Source organism: Gallinula chloropus, assembly GCF_964237585.1.
Source record: "Gallinula chloropus genome assembly, chromosome: 4".
In the NCBI taxonomy this organism is placed as follows: domain Eukaryota; kingdom Metazoa; phylum Chordata; class Aves; order Gruiformes; family Rallidae; genus Gallinula; species Gallinula chloropus.
In genome coordinates, this window is record NC_140088.1 from 72,847,935 (window position 1) to 72,870,746 (window position 22,812).

General features: G+C 39.7%; 1 protein-coding gene across 1 annotated transcript in view; it reads left to right on the top strand.

Moving 5' to 3' along the window:
- Positions 1-6,842: 6,842 nt before the first annotated feature.
- The window catches only part of EGF (epidermal growth factor), a gene marked incomplete at its 5' end in the record, with an annotated part of 59,859 nt that continues 43,889 nt past the window's right edge, over positions 6,843-22,812 (top strand). The window contains 4 exons of the mRNA XM_084263790.1: positions 6,843-6,969; positions 16,775-16,906; positions 20,025-20,224; positions 21,220-21,401. Coding sequence (XP_084119916.1) covers positions 6,843-6,969; positions 16,775-16,906; positions 20,025-20,224; positions 21,220-21,401 — 641 coding nt within the window. The remainder of the gene's footprint in view (positions 6,970-16,774; positions 16,907-20,024; positions 20,225-21,219; positions 21,402-22,812) is intronic.

Below are 22,812 nucleotides of genomic sequence, written 5' to 3' on the forward strand. Positions count from 1 at the left end.
CCAGCAATATAGGATCTGTCTGAAGCTTTGGAGTTGGCAGAACAATGACACAAAAGTTAAATATAATGTGGCCTATTGCTTGTACATAGCATGCTTGCCTTTTCCCCCCTCTGCTCTTCTCTCCTTGTTCCTGTCTAGATAGAGATTTGACAGCTGTGGCCTCAAGCAGGGTGTGTTTGGTAGCTGCAGGATTTGAATGCCAAGTTCTGGGATATCATTCTCAGAGTGGTATTTAGGTCTGTGATAGGCTCTGGCAGTGCACTGCCTGCATCTGTGAGGCTCTCGCTAAGGTAGCGTCAGGTCAAGCTACCTCCTTCGTGGCAGAACCCCTTTCTTATTACTTGCCACGTTATGTACCAACTGCTTCCTGATATGGCATAAGAAATCCACATGCAGGGTTCTTACATCCATTGGAGGTAGGGTCTTCCTTCAGAACGCTGGGAGTCTGAAAGTGCTGGGAGCATAGAATCACAGGCTGGTTTGAGTTGGGAGGTACTTCAAATACCATCTGGTCCCAACCCACCTGCCCAATTCTCTCAGCCTGTCTTTATAGCAGAGAGGTGCTCCAGCACTCTGATTCTCTTTGTGGCCCTCCTCTGAACTCCAACGGATCCATGTCTTTGAATGAACACCTGCAAGGCCTTCTCCTCAGGGCTGCTCACAATCCGTTCTCTGCCCAGCCTGTAGTTGTCCTTGGGATTGCCCTGACCCATGTGCAGGACCTTGCACTTGGCTTTGTTGAACTTTATGAGGTTTGCACAGGTCCACCTGTCAAGAAACCTCTGGATGGCATGCAGATCATTGACTTAATCCCATTGTCCATGTTCCTGACAAACATCCTGCAGTCTGCTTGCAGGAGCTCATACCAGGCATTGCCAACATCTCTAGCAATTCCAGTCTTTTGAGTTTATATCAGGTGCTTTTGCTGCAGAAAGCTGACTATAACAACAGCTGTTTCTACTTCTGTTTATTGTCCATGTTGTTTGATTCTGCCTTTGTGATGTGATACTCAGATGTAAGCTTATATGGGTATGTTTGTGTAGATATACCAAACTGGTAGAAAACATAGTGTCCCCTGGTGTTTATTTTCTAATGAAAATCATGGTCACAAAAAAAATGAACCATCTGAAAAGGTCTGTAGTGCAGAGTCAAAACTCAACTGAACAAGTGTTTTTCATTTTTATCTTCCCAACCCAGAACTCATGTGCTAAAAAGCATAGAAGTAGGTAGACTCCAAATAAGAACCAACGGACTGATACTTAAAATCCTCATCTCTTCCTGGTATCAGTGGAAATGGTGAGTGCTCAGCAACTCTGAAAATTGTTGAAATTAGATTTTATAGCTGTGCGCTATAAATCATTTTGCTGTGGGTGAAACAAAGTTTTCCTGGGAATGGAGACACAGCAAAAAAACCGTGGGGAGGATACATTTTTTGACCCTGATAGTGAAGTAATGCCATACCTGTTACGAAGATCCTTTCTCAAATGTTCTCAGCTGCTTAGACCTTAATCGTAGTAACAAATGACTTGCTTTATCTTCAGTTTTATTTCCACTTCAGAGAGCCAAATGACTGTTTCAACATGCTATTTTAACGACTCCTTTATGTCTGCTAACATAGAGGCCTAATGTGGTCATCTAACATTGATAAATGTCATAAGTCAGTAATGTGCTATGTGGCTTCCCTAGAATGTTTCGCTCTTGTTCTGTCTGGATACAAGAGAGAGCATATTTAACTTTCTTTCTGGATCCTTCTGTGGATTCCAGTGTGGTCTAGCTGATTAAATAAATACTCACTGTACAGCAACTGGTGAAAGGTGCCAGTCAAAATGTTAAACTGCTTTAAAAAGACAGTATCAGTTATAATTTATGGTATGGTTTTAATGGGGATTTTTTTCTTTTACTTTTTCTTCATATCAGATTGGAATAAGAAAAACTGTAACCTTAGCAGAAAAGACATGGGACTCAAACTGCCAAAACCACCCCACAATCCAGTGGGTCTTTGTTGCCATTGCTGCTGTGAAACAAATGGAGACAACTGGAAAGAGATTACCTACAGTAGCACTTGCTTTTCATAAAGCTTTCATGATTTTAAGCGCCACTTTTTAATTAATTTTAGTAATTAAATTAAATGATAATATTCTGCCAGCCAAGTATCATCTTCAAATTGTTGAATGAGCGACATGCTTCAGGACAAAACCAGAATGGCCATTGTACCTCGGGAGGAGATTTCAGACATTTCTGGCTTTTAGAAGTCGCTAGAATACACCACACTCATGCTGTGCCGCCCCCTGCTCTGTCTGACAGCCAGTTTAATGTCACAGAATGCCCCTTTTGTCAGAATCATACGCCATGCAGACCCAACCTGCTGAAAGGCCGATAGCAGGACTGAATCAAGGTCTGGCACGTCAGAGAAAGCACAGTGATCAGAGTCAGCCATCCATGCAGTGATCCTGGGATCTGGCTTCAGTAGGTAGGCATAAGGCATGGCTTACCAAATGTTGTGCATATTCCCTGAAGGCTGTCAGAAATCCTCAGTATCATTGGAAAAGTTGCTTGTGTTGGTGAGCTGCTGCTCTGGTGACAATACCTTTTCTGGCATGTACGTGATCATGTTAGCCCTGGGGCTGGCAGGTCAGGGAAACTGGGGCTACTGGGGGGGATTTGGAGGCTGTTTTGTGGGATCTGAGCGTTCCTCACTGCTCTGTGCAGTTTGAGCTAGACACAGCCACAACACAATTCTATGCTCTTTCACTGAACTCTTTTCATTTAATCATTAACCTGTTTTGGCAGTAATTTGGATTGTGATGACTGTAAAATATAATTTTAACCAGATTACAATAGGCCTAAAGCCAGAATCAAACTTCCAGATGCTGACAGGAAAAGAAGTCCAAGTGCTGACAAGCTAGTGTCATCTGTAGTAAGCAAGAATAAAATCCAATATATGGTTTAAACAGTGTGCTAATTAATACCATATAGATACTGAAAGCCATGGGAAACTGAGAGAGGGCTCTGTTTCCTTCACACTTTAGAAACAGCCAGAACATACTCTCCCTTACCTAGATAACAGCAGCTCTTTGCCAAGGTATGGGAGAAGACCCTCTTCCTTTGAAAAGTGAGGTTGTCTTTACCAACTTTGCCAAAGAAAACCTTCCAAAGCTAATTGACATAGAGGGAAGTCCAAAAGAAAGGAATAGAACATTAAGTTGTTGTTGCTTCATCAGTCAGCAGGTCAAATTAAAGTAAGTCAGTTCTTTGCATTTGATGCACTGGGAAAGAGAATTTTGAGATTGTTTGGAGTAATTCTGTGGTGAGCCCGATGAATGAAAACTACTGTGCTGCTTTGGTGTAAGTATGAGCACTAGACTAAAATAGATTGCTGTACTTAATAGCTATAGGTGAGCACAGTAGTTTGTAGAAACATATTTGAACAACTTCTTAAATGCTGAATGACTTTAGATTTGAAGGCATTTTCATGCACTGTATGCTGAAACACTTGGTGAAAAATTGTATGTTTGACAAATTCAGGTGGGGTGCAGCTTCATGTCTATCATACTTTTGTTGGTTTGGGCTGAGATACTTAATTTTCCTCATAGTAGCTAGCAAGGGGTTGTGTTTTGGATTTGTGCTAGAAACAGTGTTGATAACACAGAGGTGTTTTCGTTGCTGCTGAGCAGTGCCTTACACAGAGCCAAGGCCTTTGCTGCTTCTCACCCCACCAGTGAGCAGGCTGAGGGTGCACAAGAAGCCGGAAAGAGACACAACTGGGACAGCTGACCCTGACTGACCAAAGGGATATTCCATACCATAAGATGTCATGCTCAGCATATGAAGCTCAGGGAGGGAAGGGAAGAGATACTTGGATTGATGGCGTTTGTCTTCCCAAGTAGCCAGTAAGGGTGATGGAGCCCAGCTTTCCTTGGGGTGTTTGAACACCTGCCTGCCCATGGGAATTGGTGATAAATTCCTTGTTTTGCTTTGGTTCTATGTTTGTCTTTTGCTTTATCTATTAAACTGTCTTTATGTCAACATGCAAGTTCTCTCCCTTTTGCTGTTCTGATTCTCTGCCCCATCCCACCGGGGGAGAGATGAGTGAGTGGCTGCGTGGTACTCAGCTGCCAGCTGGGGTTAAACCACAATAGTACTTTATTGAGAACCTTCTCCTTTGTTCTAAAGGGAGGTGATTGATTCTCTCCATTTTCAAATAACTTATTTACATCCTTAGACCTAGATCATATTGTAGCTCTGGGATTTAGTTCTGGGCTGGGCCATGTTTGGGTTTGAAGGGTTTAAAAAAAAAAAAAAGGTAATCCTGCTATTAAGAGATTCCTCACTTTAAACCATTCTCATACTTCTAGGATGGTAAGATAAAGCCTTTATTAACTGCTCTTTACCTGACTGCAGTGAAGGGATCTCCTCTTCCAGAAAAGATCATTGTGATACTGGCATGACAGACAGTTCTGTCTTCAGTTTTATTTTAGAGAAAAAAAGAGAAATTCTGGGACATGCATTTCACTCTACTTTGACTAAAGACAAGAAGAGGAAGTGGAGTCCATGTGGGAGGTTGAGGGAGATGTTCAGAAAAGTCAATGTGTATAAATGAGAGACTAAAAGAATGTAAGACAGAAATTGCTTCTGGGCTTTAATAGGAATGGGAGAGCTTATTCATTTTCTCTCCTTCAGTGAGTTTGTTTGAGTCTGTGCTGGAAGAGGTCAGGGCTGTGCTGGGACGGCCACCTGCACGGTCTAGCAAACACTCTGCTGGTGGTTGCTCACAAAGAAGCGACACATTCCTTTTGAGCTGTTTAGGTTGTGTGCTCCCAGCTTGAACACTGGAGAAAATTGTGTGAGGAGGAACCGATGGCTGCAGAATTAGTAAAAGAGGTTCATGTGGAACATACCACAGTTCCTGGGCAGGATCGTGTAATCCTAGATGGGATGGCGTTATATGGTGCTTTCACATTGGTTGCCCTTTTGTATTCCAGGGGACTATTTGGAGAAGCATATGCTGTTTGGCATGAGTCTTGCCCTGCATAATTTACATTACTGTTATTGTATTTTATAGCATGCAGAGTAGAGACTCAGTTCTGGACAGAGTATATGGAAATGTGGCTGCCATTTGTCAGTCCGGATTTAATTAGTTGCGTTAGCTGTAGCAGTGAAGATCTAGCAAACAGAATGTGCCTTATGCACAGGCAGAAACACCAGGAAACAGTTGCTTTTCATGCCCAGTATCCCATTTTATAATCAGGTTTCATGCTTATTTTCTGACAGTGCAAATCTGGACTCTTTATCGATTCAGATCAATATGGGGGTTGGCAGGGAAATCCCAGAGGTAGAACTCGTACAGCTACAGGTTACTGTCTGATGGTGCTGCTATATCCAGCTCTTGTATTAGTATTTATTCTAGCACAACACTGCAGAATTTTTTTTTTAAAAAAAGGAAAAGCAAAAAGCGACAGAGTCAGAACATCTTACAGCAGTTATCTCAGCAACACCTGGTGCAGTCAACCATTAAAATACCTGCTTAAATCTCAGCACATTAAAAATTCAGCAGATAATTGTGCTCTAGAGCTTTGCTGGTCTGGGCCAAGGGACTGGGAAAAAGGAGATTTTTAAATTTTTTTTTTTCAGTACTGGGAGAACTATGAGCTTGATGCACCTGGAATTTCCTGAGTTTACACGCCTTACCAAAACAGGTGTAAAAGAGCACTGCATCATGACAGTAGCCTTCTGCAGCGCTGATATGTGCATATAAATGACTGCAACGTGTGTGAGAGAAGCAGACTCAAACCATGTTGCCTTTGTCTGACAGCAGCTATTTTTCTGGAAGTGCAGACCTGAGTGAGATAATTGCAACTTCTTTGAAGTCAGAATTACACATACCATAGATCTGAACCTGACCTTAAACCAATTTGTATTCCCAGTAACAGAAAAAACAGGGATTTAATTTTTTTTTCCCTTTTTGCATGGAATGTTTTATTGATAACTTTGCTTCTGTTGTTAAAATGTATGAAAATATTAAAATAAAATATTTCAATAAATTATGATTGAACAGGCATGGTAGAAACCTGCCTACAATCTATGAGAAATAAAACTTAGCCGGCATGCTGCAGGTACTTCTCAAGCAGGAGGGGCTGCTTTTCTAAATAGCCTGTATTTATTATGGGTGGCTGGGTGTCTGCATTCTGGCTCAGTTCCCTGTAGTAAGGAACTGACCACATTACTATTTGCAAACACAGGGTTCACTCAAGTGGTACTAAAAAGAGAAGAGGTGGGGCAAGCAGAGCTTTAAAAAGAAAAGAGGAGTCCATCCAAGTTAGTATGTAAAAAGCCACAGTGTTTTGGAGAAGGACAGTACCTGGAGATATCGCTCCCTGCACTCCACCGAGGGCTGTGCTGAACAGTTTTCCAAATTGGCCGCTTTTAAGATTTAAACAGGAGCTTTGCTTGATGCAAGGAAATTCGCAGTGACCTTACAAACGTTGCTTTTAAGCTGTGTTAAATTTGTGGCAAGAGTGTCAGGCATTTCATACTTGGCTTCCAAAAAAGAAAAAAAGAAAAGAAACGAGAGAGAGAGGGAGAGAGAGAGAGAGAGAGAGAGAGCGACTTGTGTGGGGAAGAAATCTCCCAGGAATTTCTTCAAGGTTGTAGTCAGACACAGAAAGGGCTAAAGTGACAAGAAAAGCAAGACAAAGATAAAACTTGGTATTATGATAAGATGTCTGAGTGTAAAGTGGGAGATTGCAGAAACTCTTTGGGATTGCACGTGCTCATCTTGTCCTGGATATGACTGAACACAAACTAGTTTTTCTCTGGTGACAGCTCAAAAACCCCTCAAGATTATGTTTCTCTTCCTTGTTGCTTTTTTGCCAGTGGTTTTTAAAATTGGCTTTGTCAGCCTCTCAGCCCTGCAGCACTGGAACTGTCCTAATGGATACAGATTAAAGACTGAGAACTCTGCTTGTGTAGGTAAGTTTCTGACCATTCACAGATTAAGAAAACTGCGTTTATATTATTTTAATTGAGCACTGTAATTTTCACAAGTTGTGGTTTGGATTTTTGTTTATTGATTGCTTGTGTATTGTGCTGGCAGAATCGATAAATCGGATTCTTGGTAACTTTTACTTCTATGATGAACAGAACTCACTTTAGTTTGTTTTTCAGAAATCAGTCACTTGTCTGTCTGTTCAACTATCAGAAAGCAGGATAAACTTTTATATGGTCATTAAGGGATCTGGACTGTTCCCTAGTTACCAAAACTCTTTTCCATAGATTCAGTGTCTCTGTGTTTTCAATGCATGTGAATGCACATATTCTTGCTTCTATATACATAAAAATTGTGTGTATGTCTATTTCTATATTTCTGTATGCATGTAGAAAGAGTATTTTAAAGATTATGCATTAGTATACTCCTTAGATGTGCACTAGATAACTTGCAAAACTACTCTTTCTCTATTGGTGCATGTAAATATGTGTGCTTATATTTAATAGTATATCTTGTACAATACGTGAATTGCAGGTGTGTTTGTTTCCGTAGCACTAAAGTCTGGCTGAAATGTATGAGACTAATATTATTATAATATGCCAGTTCCTATTCTTTACAAAGTGTAAGACAAAGAATGACAGAACCCTTCTCCCTGCCCTGCTACACTGAACTCCAGTTGTTTGGGGTTTGGGTGTTTTGAGTTGGTGGGTTTTTTTGTGGGTTCTTTTTTTGGGGGGGGAGGGGATGAACAGGGGGAGTTGGTTGGTTTTGGTGTGGTTTGGTTTTTGGTTTGTTTTTTTGTTTAGAAAATCAGAGCCAGTGAAGTCATGGCCTTTGCATTAAGGAGATGAGGAAACACTCTGTAAGGATTCAAGCAAACAGACCTAATACCTGGAATTAATGCTTTTGCCTTAGATTGCTTGGGCTTCAGAGGCTCTGACTCAGTTCTTGATGCAATTCCAGTGATTTGCTAACAGGTGTCTCCTCTGTGTATTCTGCCAAGAGAAACCATCTTGTAAGCAGAAAATAGAAGTAAGCATGTTAAATGCTCCTGTATCAAGAGACGAGGCTCAAGGCATTTTATGTGTACAAATGATAAACCTGACCGAAGGTTTGACTGAGAGCCAAATGTGCCTCGGGTGCTTCCACACTGATGCTTGAGTTCCCATGAGAAGCATATTTTTGAACTTAATCTCCATGCTACCACCTCTTGCCATGTTTGTCTTTGCATTGCGGAACACTCTCAATGTGCATAAATTGGATTCCCTTTAAGCCAACCTAAACCAGAAGGTGTTCCTATAGGAGAGCATCTATCCTCTCTGCTGTTGATGACCACTTAGTCCATTATACCAGCCTAGGTCTGGTTCTCCATAACCTCAACCTGAAATGCATACAACATGTATGTCGTATTTTCAGCAACTGTGGTGTTTTACACAGTCTCTCCTATAGGTCCACCTTATTTGCTAATATGTATGTAGCTTCCACAAACTAATTATGATGTACATTATTTATGACTTCTTTATTACTAGGTTGCTCGATTAAGAGCTCACGTGTAACAGGAAAATCCTACTGATGTGAAGAGAATTAGTTGCTTGGCTATTGTTTAGTGAGTCAAAATGCACTCTAAATATCGACATTCAAAAGGTTGCTAAGATGTGTTTCTTTTATTTCAGTTGACAGATTTTGCATATTGATGTACAGAATCACAGAATCACTAGGTTGGAAAAGACCTTTAAGATCATTGAGTCCAACCATTAACTTCTCTACTAATCTACATCCCTCTTCCATTAATAATCTTCGACATAATCTATGCTGCATTATGTCTTTTCTGTAGAAAATTAGATACATTCTGCTGCTGTAAGAAGCTGAATAAAGCACCAAAACAGAATGGCCAGTAGCTCAGCAAACTCTGAATGAAATAGTAATAGAAGTATTCTTTTGCTAAGAGCTAATTACTATGGCATACTCCAAGCAATTCCATGTAATATAGATTAAAAACGAGATGTGCTAAAATGTCTTAGCTGGATTAAGAAAAGGGGAAATTTTGACGTGAAATATAAGATTGAAGTATGCTTTGGTGGGATGGATTTCATAGAATCATAAAACAGTCTGGGTTGGAAGGGACCCCAAGGATCATAGAGTTCCAACCCCCCTGCCACAGGCAGGGCCACCAACCTCCAGGCCTGGATCTAGAAAAGGTTGCCCAGGGCCCCATCCATCCTGGCCTTGAGCACCTCCAGGGATGGGACATCCACCACCTCTCTGGGCAGCCTGTTCCAGCACCTTACCGCTCTCTCTGTAAAGAACTTCCCCTAATATCTTTAGCTTTAATCCATTCCTTCTTGTCCTGCCATTATCTACCCTTTTAAAAAGTTGATTGCCCTCCTGTTTGTGTGCTCCCTTCAGGTACTGGAAGGCTACAGTGAGGTCCCCCCGCAGCCTTCTCCTCTCTAGGCTGAACAAGCCCAGATTTCCCCTGTTCTTTCCTCCACATGCCAGATAGACAACTTGTGTTCTGACCAGAAGACCGGATGTGTGATATTCTAGTCCATTAATTATCTGAGATAAAGGGTGCAGTGGAAGCAAGTGGTAGGAAGCTGGAGGCAGGCTTTGAAGGTAATAGCGGGAATAAATGCGGTGAGTGGGAGATGTGACTCATATCACTGAACCGTGAACAATGACAGCAAGCTGAACTATGGGTCGGTGACCATTCCTGGTGAGCTGTAATGAATATATCGATTGTAAAATGTTCTTTATCGTCTGTGGCCATGGTGGCACCCTGCCAGCCATAAAGCCTACCCATAATGGAGAAGGTGTCTGCTTGCTGTTAGTAAACTGTTACAAGCAATACTTACTGGAAAGTGTGTAGGCTTTTCTAGATATTTTTTTTTTCCATACTGTCACTACAGATGAAGGTCTAGGTCATGTTCTTGCACTGCTAAATAGCTCACTTCTTAATGAGTTCCTTTTATTTCTAGGGATATTCAAAGATCAAAGACCTTCCTGTGGAAGGATAATGAAATCTAACCCTAAATATCTCATGTTATTTTATACAGTTATTTTAAGAAATAGTATTTGAATCCTGACTTGGTATTCTAAGAGAGGAGAGGCCTTTGAGAGGGTCCATGTGTCCGACAACAACAAGGTTTATAACAGAGAAAGTATGGGAGAACAGATCATGAGGTCAGAACAAGACTAGTCAGCTGAATGAACATATAAATTTACTGGCAAATTATGGTAGAATTGGAAGCATTTCTGCAATTTCTGACATTGTCATCTTCGTTTATTAGTTTATTTTAAGCTGATGTCAGGACTGGGGTCTCAGTAACCTTTGAATAACTCATATTTCTTAGACCCCAGTGAAAACATTGAACCTTCTGTCTCTAAAGACAATGGACTGGGCTCCACAGGAGTTATTATTCCTATGAAGTAAAAGCATGTGTATGGTTGGTCCTGGGAGAGCTTTGACTTCTAACATATTTGACCCTGTAAACATATGTGGTACACCAGGGGATGGGCCTTATGCTTGTTGGAATTACGTCCCTGTGCCCTTCTGAAATACCGATATCTTTAATGGTCTCATGGTGTATAGATGCTTTTTGCCACTTGAGACCAGAAAGTTTCCCACGTGGCACTGTTTATCAGAAGAAGGCCCTATAGCAGCTATTTGCATTATCAATTTTAGACTAGATGCTAGTGCCTGATGATCTTGGCCTATCCTGGTTATACTATGTTCTGGATACTGCAAGACTAGAGTTGTACTTTGCCTGACTTTGAATGCCTACTCTGCAAGTTTTAAAAGTGAAGGAAGATAGTTACTTAAAAAAATATATCAAAAATGTTAAAAAGTTTTTGAAGAAGGCAAAACGCATTATTGAAGTTTTACCTACTCTTGGGTTCTTAAATTCTGCACTTCTTTACTAATATTGACATTAAGTCATCAGACCTTGTCACATCTTCATGGCTAGCTAACATGCTGTACATTCCTGCAGAGCTACAGCCTGCAATAGAAGGTGACAACTGCAGCTATCTAGGTCAGCTCATATGGTCAGATGCTTCTTTCTCTGCCTCAAGCTGTTCTCCTGCCTTGGCACACTGGTGCTGTGGACTATTCAGTTATTCCTTGTTGTATTACATCTTTAAATTCACTGTAATTAGCTAAATCCTGGCTTCAGTTTGCTCCATGCAGCCTTCTGAAGACACACTGTTAAAACTTACGTTGTATTCTGAGAATTATGAACCTCCAAAGCCTTCACATCTATCCTTTATCATATCTATACAATTATCTTTCTCTTATCTATGTAATTCACATCTATCCTTTCTTTGCAAGTATTGCATAAGGAGCAGTAACAGCCAATGAAATGGGGAACTGTGCAGTCTGCCAGTGTCATGACATGGGGATAAACCTGTTGAGAGCCAACTGTATCCCTCTGTGTTTCTAAAGAGCTGCAGTCAAGGCATGCTCGCTTGCCGATGTTAGGTAGCTCTCTTCCAGCTAGCTCACTTCATATTGTACTGCCTTGGGGAAAGATGCTTGAAAATACTGTTACCAAATAGTAGTCAGGAAATCTTGGACATGGGTCTGAACCCACAGACTAATTCATGAGAAGATTCACACTGTATTTTCTGGAAATTTTATCCAGCTGAATGAGGGAAAACCCTATCTTCAGCTTTAAAAACTTAATCAAAATATGAAGGAGGCAAATATGTTACCAGAAATGACAGAAAAGGTGTCACACATCACATGGAGTTTAATCCTGAAATAGGTTAAAGGGCAGACTCCAGGACCGATGACTAATACTGCAAGACTCATTATTGTTTTGCTCAGTGGAAAATAGCAGGTCATATTTGTGTTCTGCTTTAACCAAAACTGACTGCTTTCTAGTATCTAATTTGAAACTTGATTTTAAAAGGAGGTGGATGATGATATTTGCTCATGCCTTTCAAAGAGGGCCAGATGATAACCTCATGAACTTCGTCTTTGAAAGGCAAGCCAATAACAGTATGTTGAAAGTTGCATCATGAGGGAAGTAGAGGCCCATTTTGTAGTCTACACATATAATTTATTTCAAAGACAAAACCAGAATATATTTTTTCCACTCTAGTGCCCACACACTTGAGATCTGAATCCAAAAAAGGTAGATAACTTCAAATATTGCAGTCCCTTGAGATCTTTTCTTGCCGTTTATCTTCAGGATGTCTACAAGTGGTGCCTGAATATTATTTCAACTCTGAATTACATTCTACTTTGTATTTGATTAAATCATATGATTGTTCTTGCTGTCATACCTGTGATATGATCACTGCTTTAGCTCTGGACTGGAAAAGTCCAGGAGTTGATAACTACATTATTGCATTCACATTGCATTTTTTACAATAGCATTTGAGCACTTCACAGCATCTATCCTGTCAAAAGTTGTGAGCGATCAGGTTGTACTTTAAACCTCATTTAAAATTAGGGAGAGAAGATAGTAATGTATTTTACTATGACCTACTGTTAGATGGCACATCTTTTTCCCTTTCTGGCTATCTTCTTCATGCCTTTAACAAAAAAGATAAAAGGGATGTCGGCTTTTTTGTAACCCTGATGAAATTTCATGTTCAGCCTTGGCTAGATAGAACAGATTGAATTCATCCCAGGTCCAACCCCACAGGAACCAAATTTGAGTGAGATTGAGTGTCCGTATCTGCACATGTATATTTTATGTATATAATGTATGTATTTGGGGCCATAATGGAACACAAGTTCTGGCTCACTGTGGTTTCTCTGTATCCCTGCCAGGAATACTAATGCTTCACCTTCTGCAATCAGAGCATTTCTCAGGACTCTCAATAAAGTAGCATATTTGTATGCAAAGTCATTGAGAGCTGCCAACATCATGATGACATGATTCATCGTTTTTGCTGATTCTCAAGGCGTTTTTTGCATAAAGGAGCCTTTGAGAACTGAGCAGAACCTCATTCTTCCTTTCAGGGCTGGCTGTCAGGGCACTGCAGACAGCTTTTGTGTTCGCTAAGCCGATTTCTTTCACAGGGTAAAGTTCCCACTGGGGGAAGTGGTTGCCAGGAGACGTAAAACTGCTACAGCAGGATGCAACTCTGCACTTTGGCACTAAGAGTGCAGGTGAATCACAGAGTCCCACAGAATGGCTTGGATTAGAAGGGACCTTTAAAGTTCTAGTCAAACCTCCAAAGACACTGCTAGTTACACTTGATGGATGATTTCATGATCAAGTTATCCTTAACCTTAAGAAACAGCCTTTTTTTTGTTTTGTTTTGTTTTGTGGGATTTTTTTGTTTGGCTGTTGGGGTTTTTTGTAGGTTGGTGAGTGGGTTTTTTTGTACTTTAAGCAAAGAAGAGAGCATGTTAAGCACAGGACCCTCTTCCATTGTTAGCACCATAAAAGCTGAATGTCCGCAGTGTCTTACAACAGCACTGTGTCTGTTGGTGCTTCCTGTTTACCGCTAGAAGGGGCATTCTCTGATGGAAACTCTGTGGCCGAGCTCCCTGTTTGCTGCTGCAACCCTCATCTTTTATTGGGTGGTTCTTCAACTATAGCCTTTCTTAATGCGTGTGGTTTCTTGCTTTTCAGTATGTGTGGGATTTGCTTTCTTATGTGAACTTTGGTGATGATGAAAATGTGTGGACTGATAACCCTGGAATCCTCTCTTCTAGTACAGTCATTGGAGGCGGTGTAAATTCTCGTAGCCTGATCATTCAATGTGCTCTTTCTTGGAGAGTCAGTTTTGCAAACTCATATGAAGCTGGAAAATTCACCCTGAAAATAATAGGTCGTTGCCCAGTTACCTTAGTACCTAGCTCAGTAACCTGTGCTTGGTTAAAGTGTGTCTTCCCAGTTTGATCTTGACTCGAGAATATCCACTGTTTTTCACACCTTCAGTTTCTCTTGGTGGCTAGTTTCCTTAGGCAATCCCATTTTTTGTGAAAGGTGAATTTAATGTCTAAATTTTATTTTCCTGGCTTCAGTTCTCAGTTATCAGTCCTTGTTAAATATTCCCTGCAAAAGTTTATAGCATCCTTTAGAAAATCTGGTACTTTCTTTGTGAAAGTATTTATCTACTTTCTGATAATCTAAGCTCCTTTCTGATAATCTAAGCAGCCTGAGCTCTTTAAGTGTCTCAGAGAGGCATTTTTCCTTACCCTCAAATCAGGCTTTTTGTCTTTGTTGTACACTCTTTCTATTTTTTCAGGATCCTACAGTCTTCTAAAAACAGCATGCCAATATAGTCTGAACCACTGCCGTATACATAAGTAAAATTAATTCTCCACTGTCATTCATTTCTCCAGTGTTTATATGTGTTGTGATTTGAATGTTGTTACTCAGTAACATGCTAAGAGATCAGCTTTCTGTCCAGTATGAATAAAAATTCTTATCAGAGCAGTCAATTTTCCAGATACAGCCTGTAGGTCAGGCCTATCTTTCTTATTCTTATTTAAAGTTCTCTTTATTATGATTGAATAATAGTTCTTTCATCAGTTTTTCACATTGCTTAGTCAAATGACCTCTGTCTTCAGCAATCTTACATGTACACTGTTGCCTTTATTACCCATACTTGTGATTTTCTCTGAGAAATAACACCAGAGTTATTTAACAAGTCACTATTGTCATAAAAGTATATTGGCTACTTGAACTACATTACAGCTTTATCAAAGAAGTCTTGTACCTTCTTTTATACTGGTGACTGCATCGGATTAACTGCCTGGTTTGGTCAGCTAGTTACTCCATTTGAAAATCAGTGTATCAGGGAGAGATACACACAGTGTTCATGCCTGCAGACCCCTTCACATCTCTTCTAACACTGGCAGGAGCTGTCATTGAGTTGAGGTCACCAAAGCCCTTCTATATGGTCTCTCAAAGAGCCCTTTAGTTTTAATGACTTTCAGGCAGGAGTAGCTAGTTTTGAACTGGCAACCTTGAGCTCACAGTTTCTGTATTCCATTAACAAACTTCTAAGCCAGTCAAACCTTTCTAGAGGGGATTTGGAGGAGTTACTCTTTTAATGCTGTGGAGAATGGCATGTACTTCCCTAGTACGTGTGGGAAAATACGGTCCTGAAAGCTGCTTGTTTGAAGAAGGTTGTGGGTTAGAATTAGAGTGCTTTATGGAGCTAAGTGGCTGAAGACACTGCTTCTTTACCTTCATAACCTGTTCAGCAGAAATCAGTTGTGTGTGCTCTGAGAACATTTCATACATTGCCAAATCATTCATCTGCTATGTGGAACATGACGTGGGGAAACTCTGGAAACAATATGGAAAAGTTGCCAAGTCTGTATAGGCATGTTAGGTAACTGTAAAGCATCCATGTTCCTTTTGAACAACATTGATACATGATGCAGACGAAACCCCTAAATGCTTCTGCTGTACAAAGTTGGGGTTTTTTTGGAAGCAGTTAAAGGAGACAGGTTCCCAGACCCATGGGATATCAGAGATCTGGTTGCTTATCTCTCCCTAGGTTACTGAGCTTCTGTCAGAGTGCTGGTCTGCGTTGGTTGAAGTGCAGTTCCTTGTAGTTACTATGAGGTGCCATTTCTGACCTTTGAGCTAGGGGAATCCTCACCTAACACTCACAGACCTCATGAAGCACTGGGGTAATTTGAGCTTGACTCAAAAGATCAGCTAAGGTAAGTTAACCAAGGAGAAGCTTTTCTTCTGTTGCCCTAAATTCTTGATCAGGAATAGAGAAATTGTTATGAGCTCTACTTGGACTAAATCTATATATATAGTTTTGGTTAGGGACCAATGTCTTTTAGCGACTTATTCGTACGTATGGCATTAAAATGATTTGTGTTGATTCCTTTTCTCCCACGTGCAGAATCACAGAAAAAAAAAAAAAGCTGTTGACATAAATAGGTCTTGGCCAGGGAAAAAGCTACTCCTTAGATCAACCCTGACAGTGGCTATACCGGAAATACACCAGGTTATGGTACTGCCAGATGTCCAGCGCCTCACAAAATTCATCTGCTTTCGGAAGGAACTGACGTTTATCTACATTTTCTGGAATAGTCATCCATAGTACTGCCAAAGGGGTTAATTTCTTTTCCCTTTAGTGTAAAATATGCTCCTCCGTGGGGACTTTTTTTGAAAAATAAAGTCCTTAATTTAGAACTTAATAGTTACTTCCTCAGACCCTGATAAAACACTATAAATGCATCAAATATCTTTTCATTCCTAAAGGCTATAGCCTAATCTACCAGTTAAAAGCCCAGTTTGTAATTAGTTTGCTTTTTTCCTTGGTTTGGGCTTGTTCCTGTCAAAATACTGTGGGGCTTTAGTGTTTTCTATGTGTTTTTGACTCAAACCAAATGAGCTCAGTGTGGAACTCGGTGCTGTGGCAGTCTGTTTGCTGCTTTGGGAAATTTGTTGATTTGTTGGCGAAATGAAGGAAGGATAAAGATAGAGGGAAGCAGCTGCAGGCAGCATTTGCATAGCAAATGATAATGCAAATCACAGAAATTAAGTATGAGACAAGTTTGTTCTCTGTGTTTGGACAATCAGAGAGCAGAGTGGCCAGACAGTAGGGAGAATGGTAATTTCCCTGGACAGTCTTCTAAAAAAAAAATTTAAAATGACAGTGCATTGGATAATGAACAAAACAATAACTCTGAAACCACTGCATGAAGCAATGCAGCCATCTTCCTCTCCTTTTTAATGATGGGGTACTTAATTTTGTGATCAATTTATCATTAGATAACTATGCCAAGAGTGTTCTTTCTCTGCTCTTTGCTGCTAGCTGAATTTTCCTGACCTGTTCAAAACTGTATTTCAGATATTGATGAATGCCTTGAAGGTGGCATGGGAACCTGTGGCCAAACCTGTATCAACGTGCCAGGGTCCTACATCTGCTCCTGTTTGCCTGGCTACACTTTGGATATTGACAAATGGTCATGCTATGTTAATGGTAAGGTTATTTTTTTTCTTGATGAGTAAAAAAAGAGCTTTAGAGATTTAGTTAGCATGATTGTTCAAAGTGAACTATGAAAACATAGAAGTACACACGATTTTGCTACCTTTGCTTCTTTCAGTCTGTTGGTGTTGATGTCTTTCCAGTGTGTTTCCATTCAAGGGACGATGCTGTGAAATAGTAAGCAGAAGCTCTTATTTTTGGTTTGGCCCATTGGTGTGACTTTACATAGATCCAAGCTGGATATTTTTGTAGTCATGCCTAAACATCTCCAGCAACCTTAAACAGAATTTATTTTTTTTTTAAGAAATCAAATGGTTTGGGGGTTTTTTTGCACTTCTGAACTGAAGTGAAAACAAACACATTTCCTCACTGTAGTATTTGTGCACAGGTATCTTTCAAAGAACAATTTTACCTTAATATCAGAGGAATTCAACTTTTTAAAACATTATTAATAACATTTATAGCACCTGTAGAAAGTGAGTGATACTTCAAGAGGTGGATAAGGAACCGTTATGCTTGGTATAAACCCTTGAGGGTATACCAAGTGAAATACCCTCATGTCATTAGAGAGGAAGCTTTTTGATGCAGTTTTTTTCTTTACCTCTTCATTAAACCTCTGATAAAATTAAGTCCCAAATATGACTGATGCCTCTGCAATCGATGGGAGATTTCTTCAGTTCGTATTCCATTCACAGACCTTGTCCACAGATGCCTGACAGGAAATTCAGAGAGTGGGAAGGACAAAAGCAAAGTATATAAATGCTCTTGGTCAACTAATTGGCAGAAATACAGACAGTACAGCTGTTAAATTCCTGAGATAAATCAACCTTGCTACGCTTCACTGTTCATTTACCATTTGTGTAAAGCAAGACTTCCTAGTTTGAATATTCTCACATGGGCTTGCTCAGTGCAAATAACAGCAGAAAAAGGGAGTCACTAAAATCCTAGAAGCAGCTGTTACAACTGTGCAGTAGTTTGAAAACAGTCTGTTAGTAGAGAAACAGGGTGCTCATCATCCTCCTTGTGAACCGAAGAAAATTACATCTTTGGTGCTTGTCAGAACCTTCTGCTTAACATGCTCTTCACTTGGAGAAATCAAAATTGGTTTCATTTCTCTGCTGTGAAAGGGGTTGAATTAAACAACCAATGAAGGTGGAGCATTTGTAGAAGTAATGGCTGTTGATGCTCAGGTTGCAGGCTTATAGTAAAGATATTTAATTAAAAGGTTGTAAAACTGGTCAATAGACCCAGTTTAATTTTCAAAAGTATATGTGCAAGAAAACTGATGATAAGGCATCTATGATGACATCCCTCCATGATGAGTAGTGACTTTCTTCTTCATTGCAGGAAGATTAATTCAACAAGTGATTTGCCAGGCTGGAAAGCTGTCATTCTGTTGGACTTATATCAATAATTGCATTTCAAAGACACTCGATTAGAGCATTACTTGTATGTTTCTGGCAACTATAATAAAAATGCCACCATTACCACCAGAATAAGCTTTCTTTAATGTTGTTTTAGTGGTGAATTAAAGACTAGGCTGTGCCCCCAATATATATGGGGTTTTTTAATTAGGAAAAAAACCCCTTTATTTTTAAATAAGGTTAAAATGTGACTACTTACATAGAAACCTCAGTTCATCTGCTGCATACTTGGTAGACATCCACAATATTTAAATTGCCTAAATGAAAACAGTTTTGTTTTGGAAATGCAGGTAAAGTTCTTTGGGAACCTTAGACCTGCCCTGTGGTGATACCTTAAAAATAACAGAGGACTTGGTAAACTGTATTAGTGTAATTTGCAGCTCCAAAGATTATGTCCTACTAATTTTATTTTCACACTTATCACCTATTTTGGGGGTTGCATTAAGGCAATTTGGACCATCCTAGTTGTTCATCACTTTCAACCTTAATTGTTTTCTAGAGTTTGGGACATAATTAATTTCATGGCCTTTAATTTCTACACTTTTTATGTACCCCTCTACTCTTTTCTCATGAGACCCTACTTGGTGTACGATATCCAGTTCTTGGGTCCCCAGTACAAAAAAGACATGGACCTGTTGGAGTGATCCCTGAGGAGGGCCATGAGGATGACCAGAATACTGGAACATCTCTCCCGTGAGGACAAGCTGAGAGAGTTGAGCTTCTTCAGCCTAGAGAAGAAAAGGCTCCAGGGAGATCTTATAGCAGCCTTCCAGTACCTAAAAGGGCCTACAGGAAAACTGGAGAGGGATGAAGCAACAGGACAAGAGGAAATGGCCTTAAGCTGAAGGAGAGGAGATTTAGATTAGAAATAAGGAAGAAAATATTCATTGTGGCAGTGGTGAGTCCCTGGCATGGATTTCCCAGAGCAGCTGTGGCTGTCCCCTCCCTGGCAGTGATCAAGGCCAGGCTGGATGAGGCTTTGGGCATCCTGGTCTAGTGCAGAGAGTCTCTGCCCATGACAGGGGTGTTGGAACTCGATGGTGTTTGAGGTCCCTTCCAACCCATCTATCTATGATTCTATGTTAAATTACTTACACATTCTTACCCTTCACTAAGGAAAAATACAGTTTTTGTCTGGAAAGAGTTGTTGTCATTCAGCTGTAGAACTTTTAAGAACAGATCTTCTGGTTTCCTTCACCACTCCGCATCACAAGAAACCTCCCCAGTCTCTAGCTTCTTCCTTTGCCCTGACCTGTGATCTTCAATTTCCCTGTTTGAATAGCTAAAGTAGGACTCCAGAACACCTCTCTGCAATAAATTCTTCCTATAGTGCAATAATTGGAAGCAGTCTTCAACATAACTCTTCCAGCCTATCTTGGTATCCATGCAATGGTTCTTCTGGCTGCAGAATTAGGCTGTAGAATTTGGGATTAGTAGTAACAACTGCTGCAGTCTTGATTTCATGATTCAGGGTTTTTTAACCTAATTTTCAGCTTAAATTTGAAAGGACCATTACATTTATATCTTTTTGGTTCTCTGATGTGCCTGGAAAGTTGTCATTAAAGTATGAGAGAGTTGGTTAGATCCTGAACTTTCTCTTTGGCTAGCATAACACTGATGAGAACTTAATGCAGCAAAAATGCAAGGTTTATCTATTCATTGATCTCTTTTTGTTTTCTCCACTCCAGACCCTGCACCATTCCTATTGTTTAGCCATGGAAATGCCATCTTTAGAATTGACACTGAAGGGACCAATCATGAAAGATTGGTGGCTGATACTGGTCAGTCAACTCTTATGGATTTTCATTATATGGAAGAGCAAGTTTATTGGGTAGACTCTGAAAGGCAGCTACTTCAAAGAATTCACCTGAATGGCACAAAAAGAGAGGTAAAGTAATCAATTCTCTGGAATTCTCCAAGTTACTGGCATAAAACCCTCTGTGGAAACCTCCTGCTCTTTAGGTACCATTCTACTCTTCCTGTTCACTGATTAGATTTATTAAATAGTTTTTGTTGTTGTATTAGGTATGGTCCCAAGTCTTGTCTGTTTTACTGGCATTCACAGTACACTTAATGTTTTCTGTGGATCAAGTGAAAGGGAGTTAAAAAAAAAAAGGAGAGGAAATGCAGACAAACTAAAGCTTTGAAAACAATACAATTTCTATCAGTTTTAAATTAATCCCTGGCAGAATGGAAGTTTGTCTTCCAGATTACTGTAACTCAAACTGGCACAAATGGAATGAGAAGAATGTGCTTGAATTCCTGTCCTTTTTTTTTTTTTCCTTAAAACTTTTATTGGTTTCTAGGGTTGCATAAATGCTTCTTTTAGCACTTCATTCTTTGTTCAGAAAAAGATGTGCAGTTCATTGCATCTGGCTGATTGAAAAGGGCAGACAGGCTGTTGTGGCTGAACTTTAATGCTGTGACTGTCTTCTTTTGTCTGAACAAGATTGCTAGTGATCCTGTACCCATATGGAGTCTTCACTGATGTATTTTACACTGACTTTTAAGGATCAGGGTTTAACAAGAGTGTGTTAGGAAGTCTTCTATCTGTAACAGTACAAGTCTGGGAGCTTCACAGTGTGCCAAATGCAACAAGTTTTAGCTACAAGATAAGTATTTCTTGTGGAGAATATTTTTCCCTTTTATAGGGGGGATCATTCAGTTCAGAACAGGTATGTAAAAATACAAAGACCAAATGAAAGTCATGGTTAAAGAATAAGAAAGAGGAATATCTATAGGTCTTAGAGAAAATGAATCAGGCAAAGGAATGAAATTGGAAGCTTTAGTCTGGTAGTCTATTCCCTATACTGAAAGCCAAGTTTCAGGTAACCATTTAGAATACTTCTGGTTGTCAAGTTGGGGTTTTTTGTTTGTTTACAGAGACTGTGTTACATAGACAAAGGCATTTCAGGATTTGCTATTGACTGGATAAATCAAGACATTCTCTGGGCCAACAGACAGAAAGCAACCATAGAAGCGACAGACCTGAATGGGAAAAAACGCCGAGTTCTTCTAAGAGATGTTGATCATCCCACAAGGATTACCATTGATGCTGAGCAAAGGTAATTTTGACTAGGTTAGTAATTTAATTGAAATAGCCTCACAATATATGAAGCAAATTGTGGTTTATAGGCTGCTGGGCTAGCCTGTGCACACTGTATTATCTGTAGTCCAATACCTCCTTGAACCTTGACAACAGAGGATACATGATTAATAAACATATAAGAGATAGGCAAGTGTGTGAGAAAAGCCCCTCAAAGTCTAATGCAGTATCTATACCTCTTGGTCATCAGTGAAAATGGTGCTGGTGATCAGGGCTGAGGGAAAAAGAGGCATTGCTAGTCCTTTCTCAAAGACAGCAAAGTTTCAGGGCAGCAGAAAGTAGGATTGGAGCACCAAGAGAAATGATGCCTGCAAATTGGCATTTTCTGAATAAAAGATCTAAACTGAGTTCTTTGCTAGTTTCCCCTGTCTCTTTGTCATTTGTTCTTAATGCTGGCTCTGAATCTACTGTTGCTACTTTGTGTCACTAATAGTTTGGACTTCATAAAGACCTTTCTTTCAGCTTCAAGCCATTTGCTCTAAGAACCACACTCATGTAAGAGGTTTGGCCTTCTCAAGAGTTATTGATATGAGTTGTCACTGTGCTCTATCCATGCTAGTTTCTCTTTACACATAAACCTCTTCCATTAAAGCTGCAAAAAGGAAAGCTTGAGGAGACTTTAAGATGCTTCAGGTTCATACACCAAGGCATGTTTTTGTTGCCACTTTTGATTTCTAGTGAAGTTGATCAGCAGTGTGAAACTATTTTAATATTAAGGCTTACGTGTCCTTTTCTAGAACAATTATGCATAAACCATTCTTATTATTATATATATTAAATAAATATTTTATCATAAATCTATTAAAATAAATTTAAATTAATATAAATAAAAATATACAAATATTCTTGTTTCTTTTAAATTTAGTATTTACCAATCTTGGAAATTTTCACAAGTCCTCAAACCCACTGTCAAATGCCATCAAAATACATGTTTGGAATGGCATCCTAGGGATATATTTGCTGAACTTCTGTGAAAGTTTGGGAAGACTCAAGTGCGTATATTCACCTAGGTGTGATTCACCATGCATAAAAGCTGTAGTCATGTGCTTGCAAGGAAGCTAGTAAGCCAGTAATAACCTGTGAATAAAATAGACTCCAAGAAGTCTAACATCATTGTTATGCCCTATGGCAATTTACTTGTATGAAAATTCCAAGGGCTTTATTTTTTAATGTGAATTAACCCCCCAGTATGCTTATGTGCACAGGCGTAAACATGACATAAATCTGATATTAACAATATCTGCTTTCGAATGTGTGTAGCTTTTAAGTAATGAAGGTCAATGTGATGTCCTAATAATAGAAGTTTTCTTAAAAGATGTGTCTGGATATTAGCAATGATAAGATTATTTTGGTAGTAATAATATAACTAT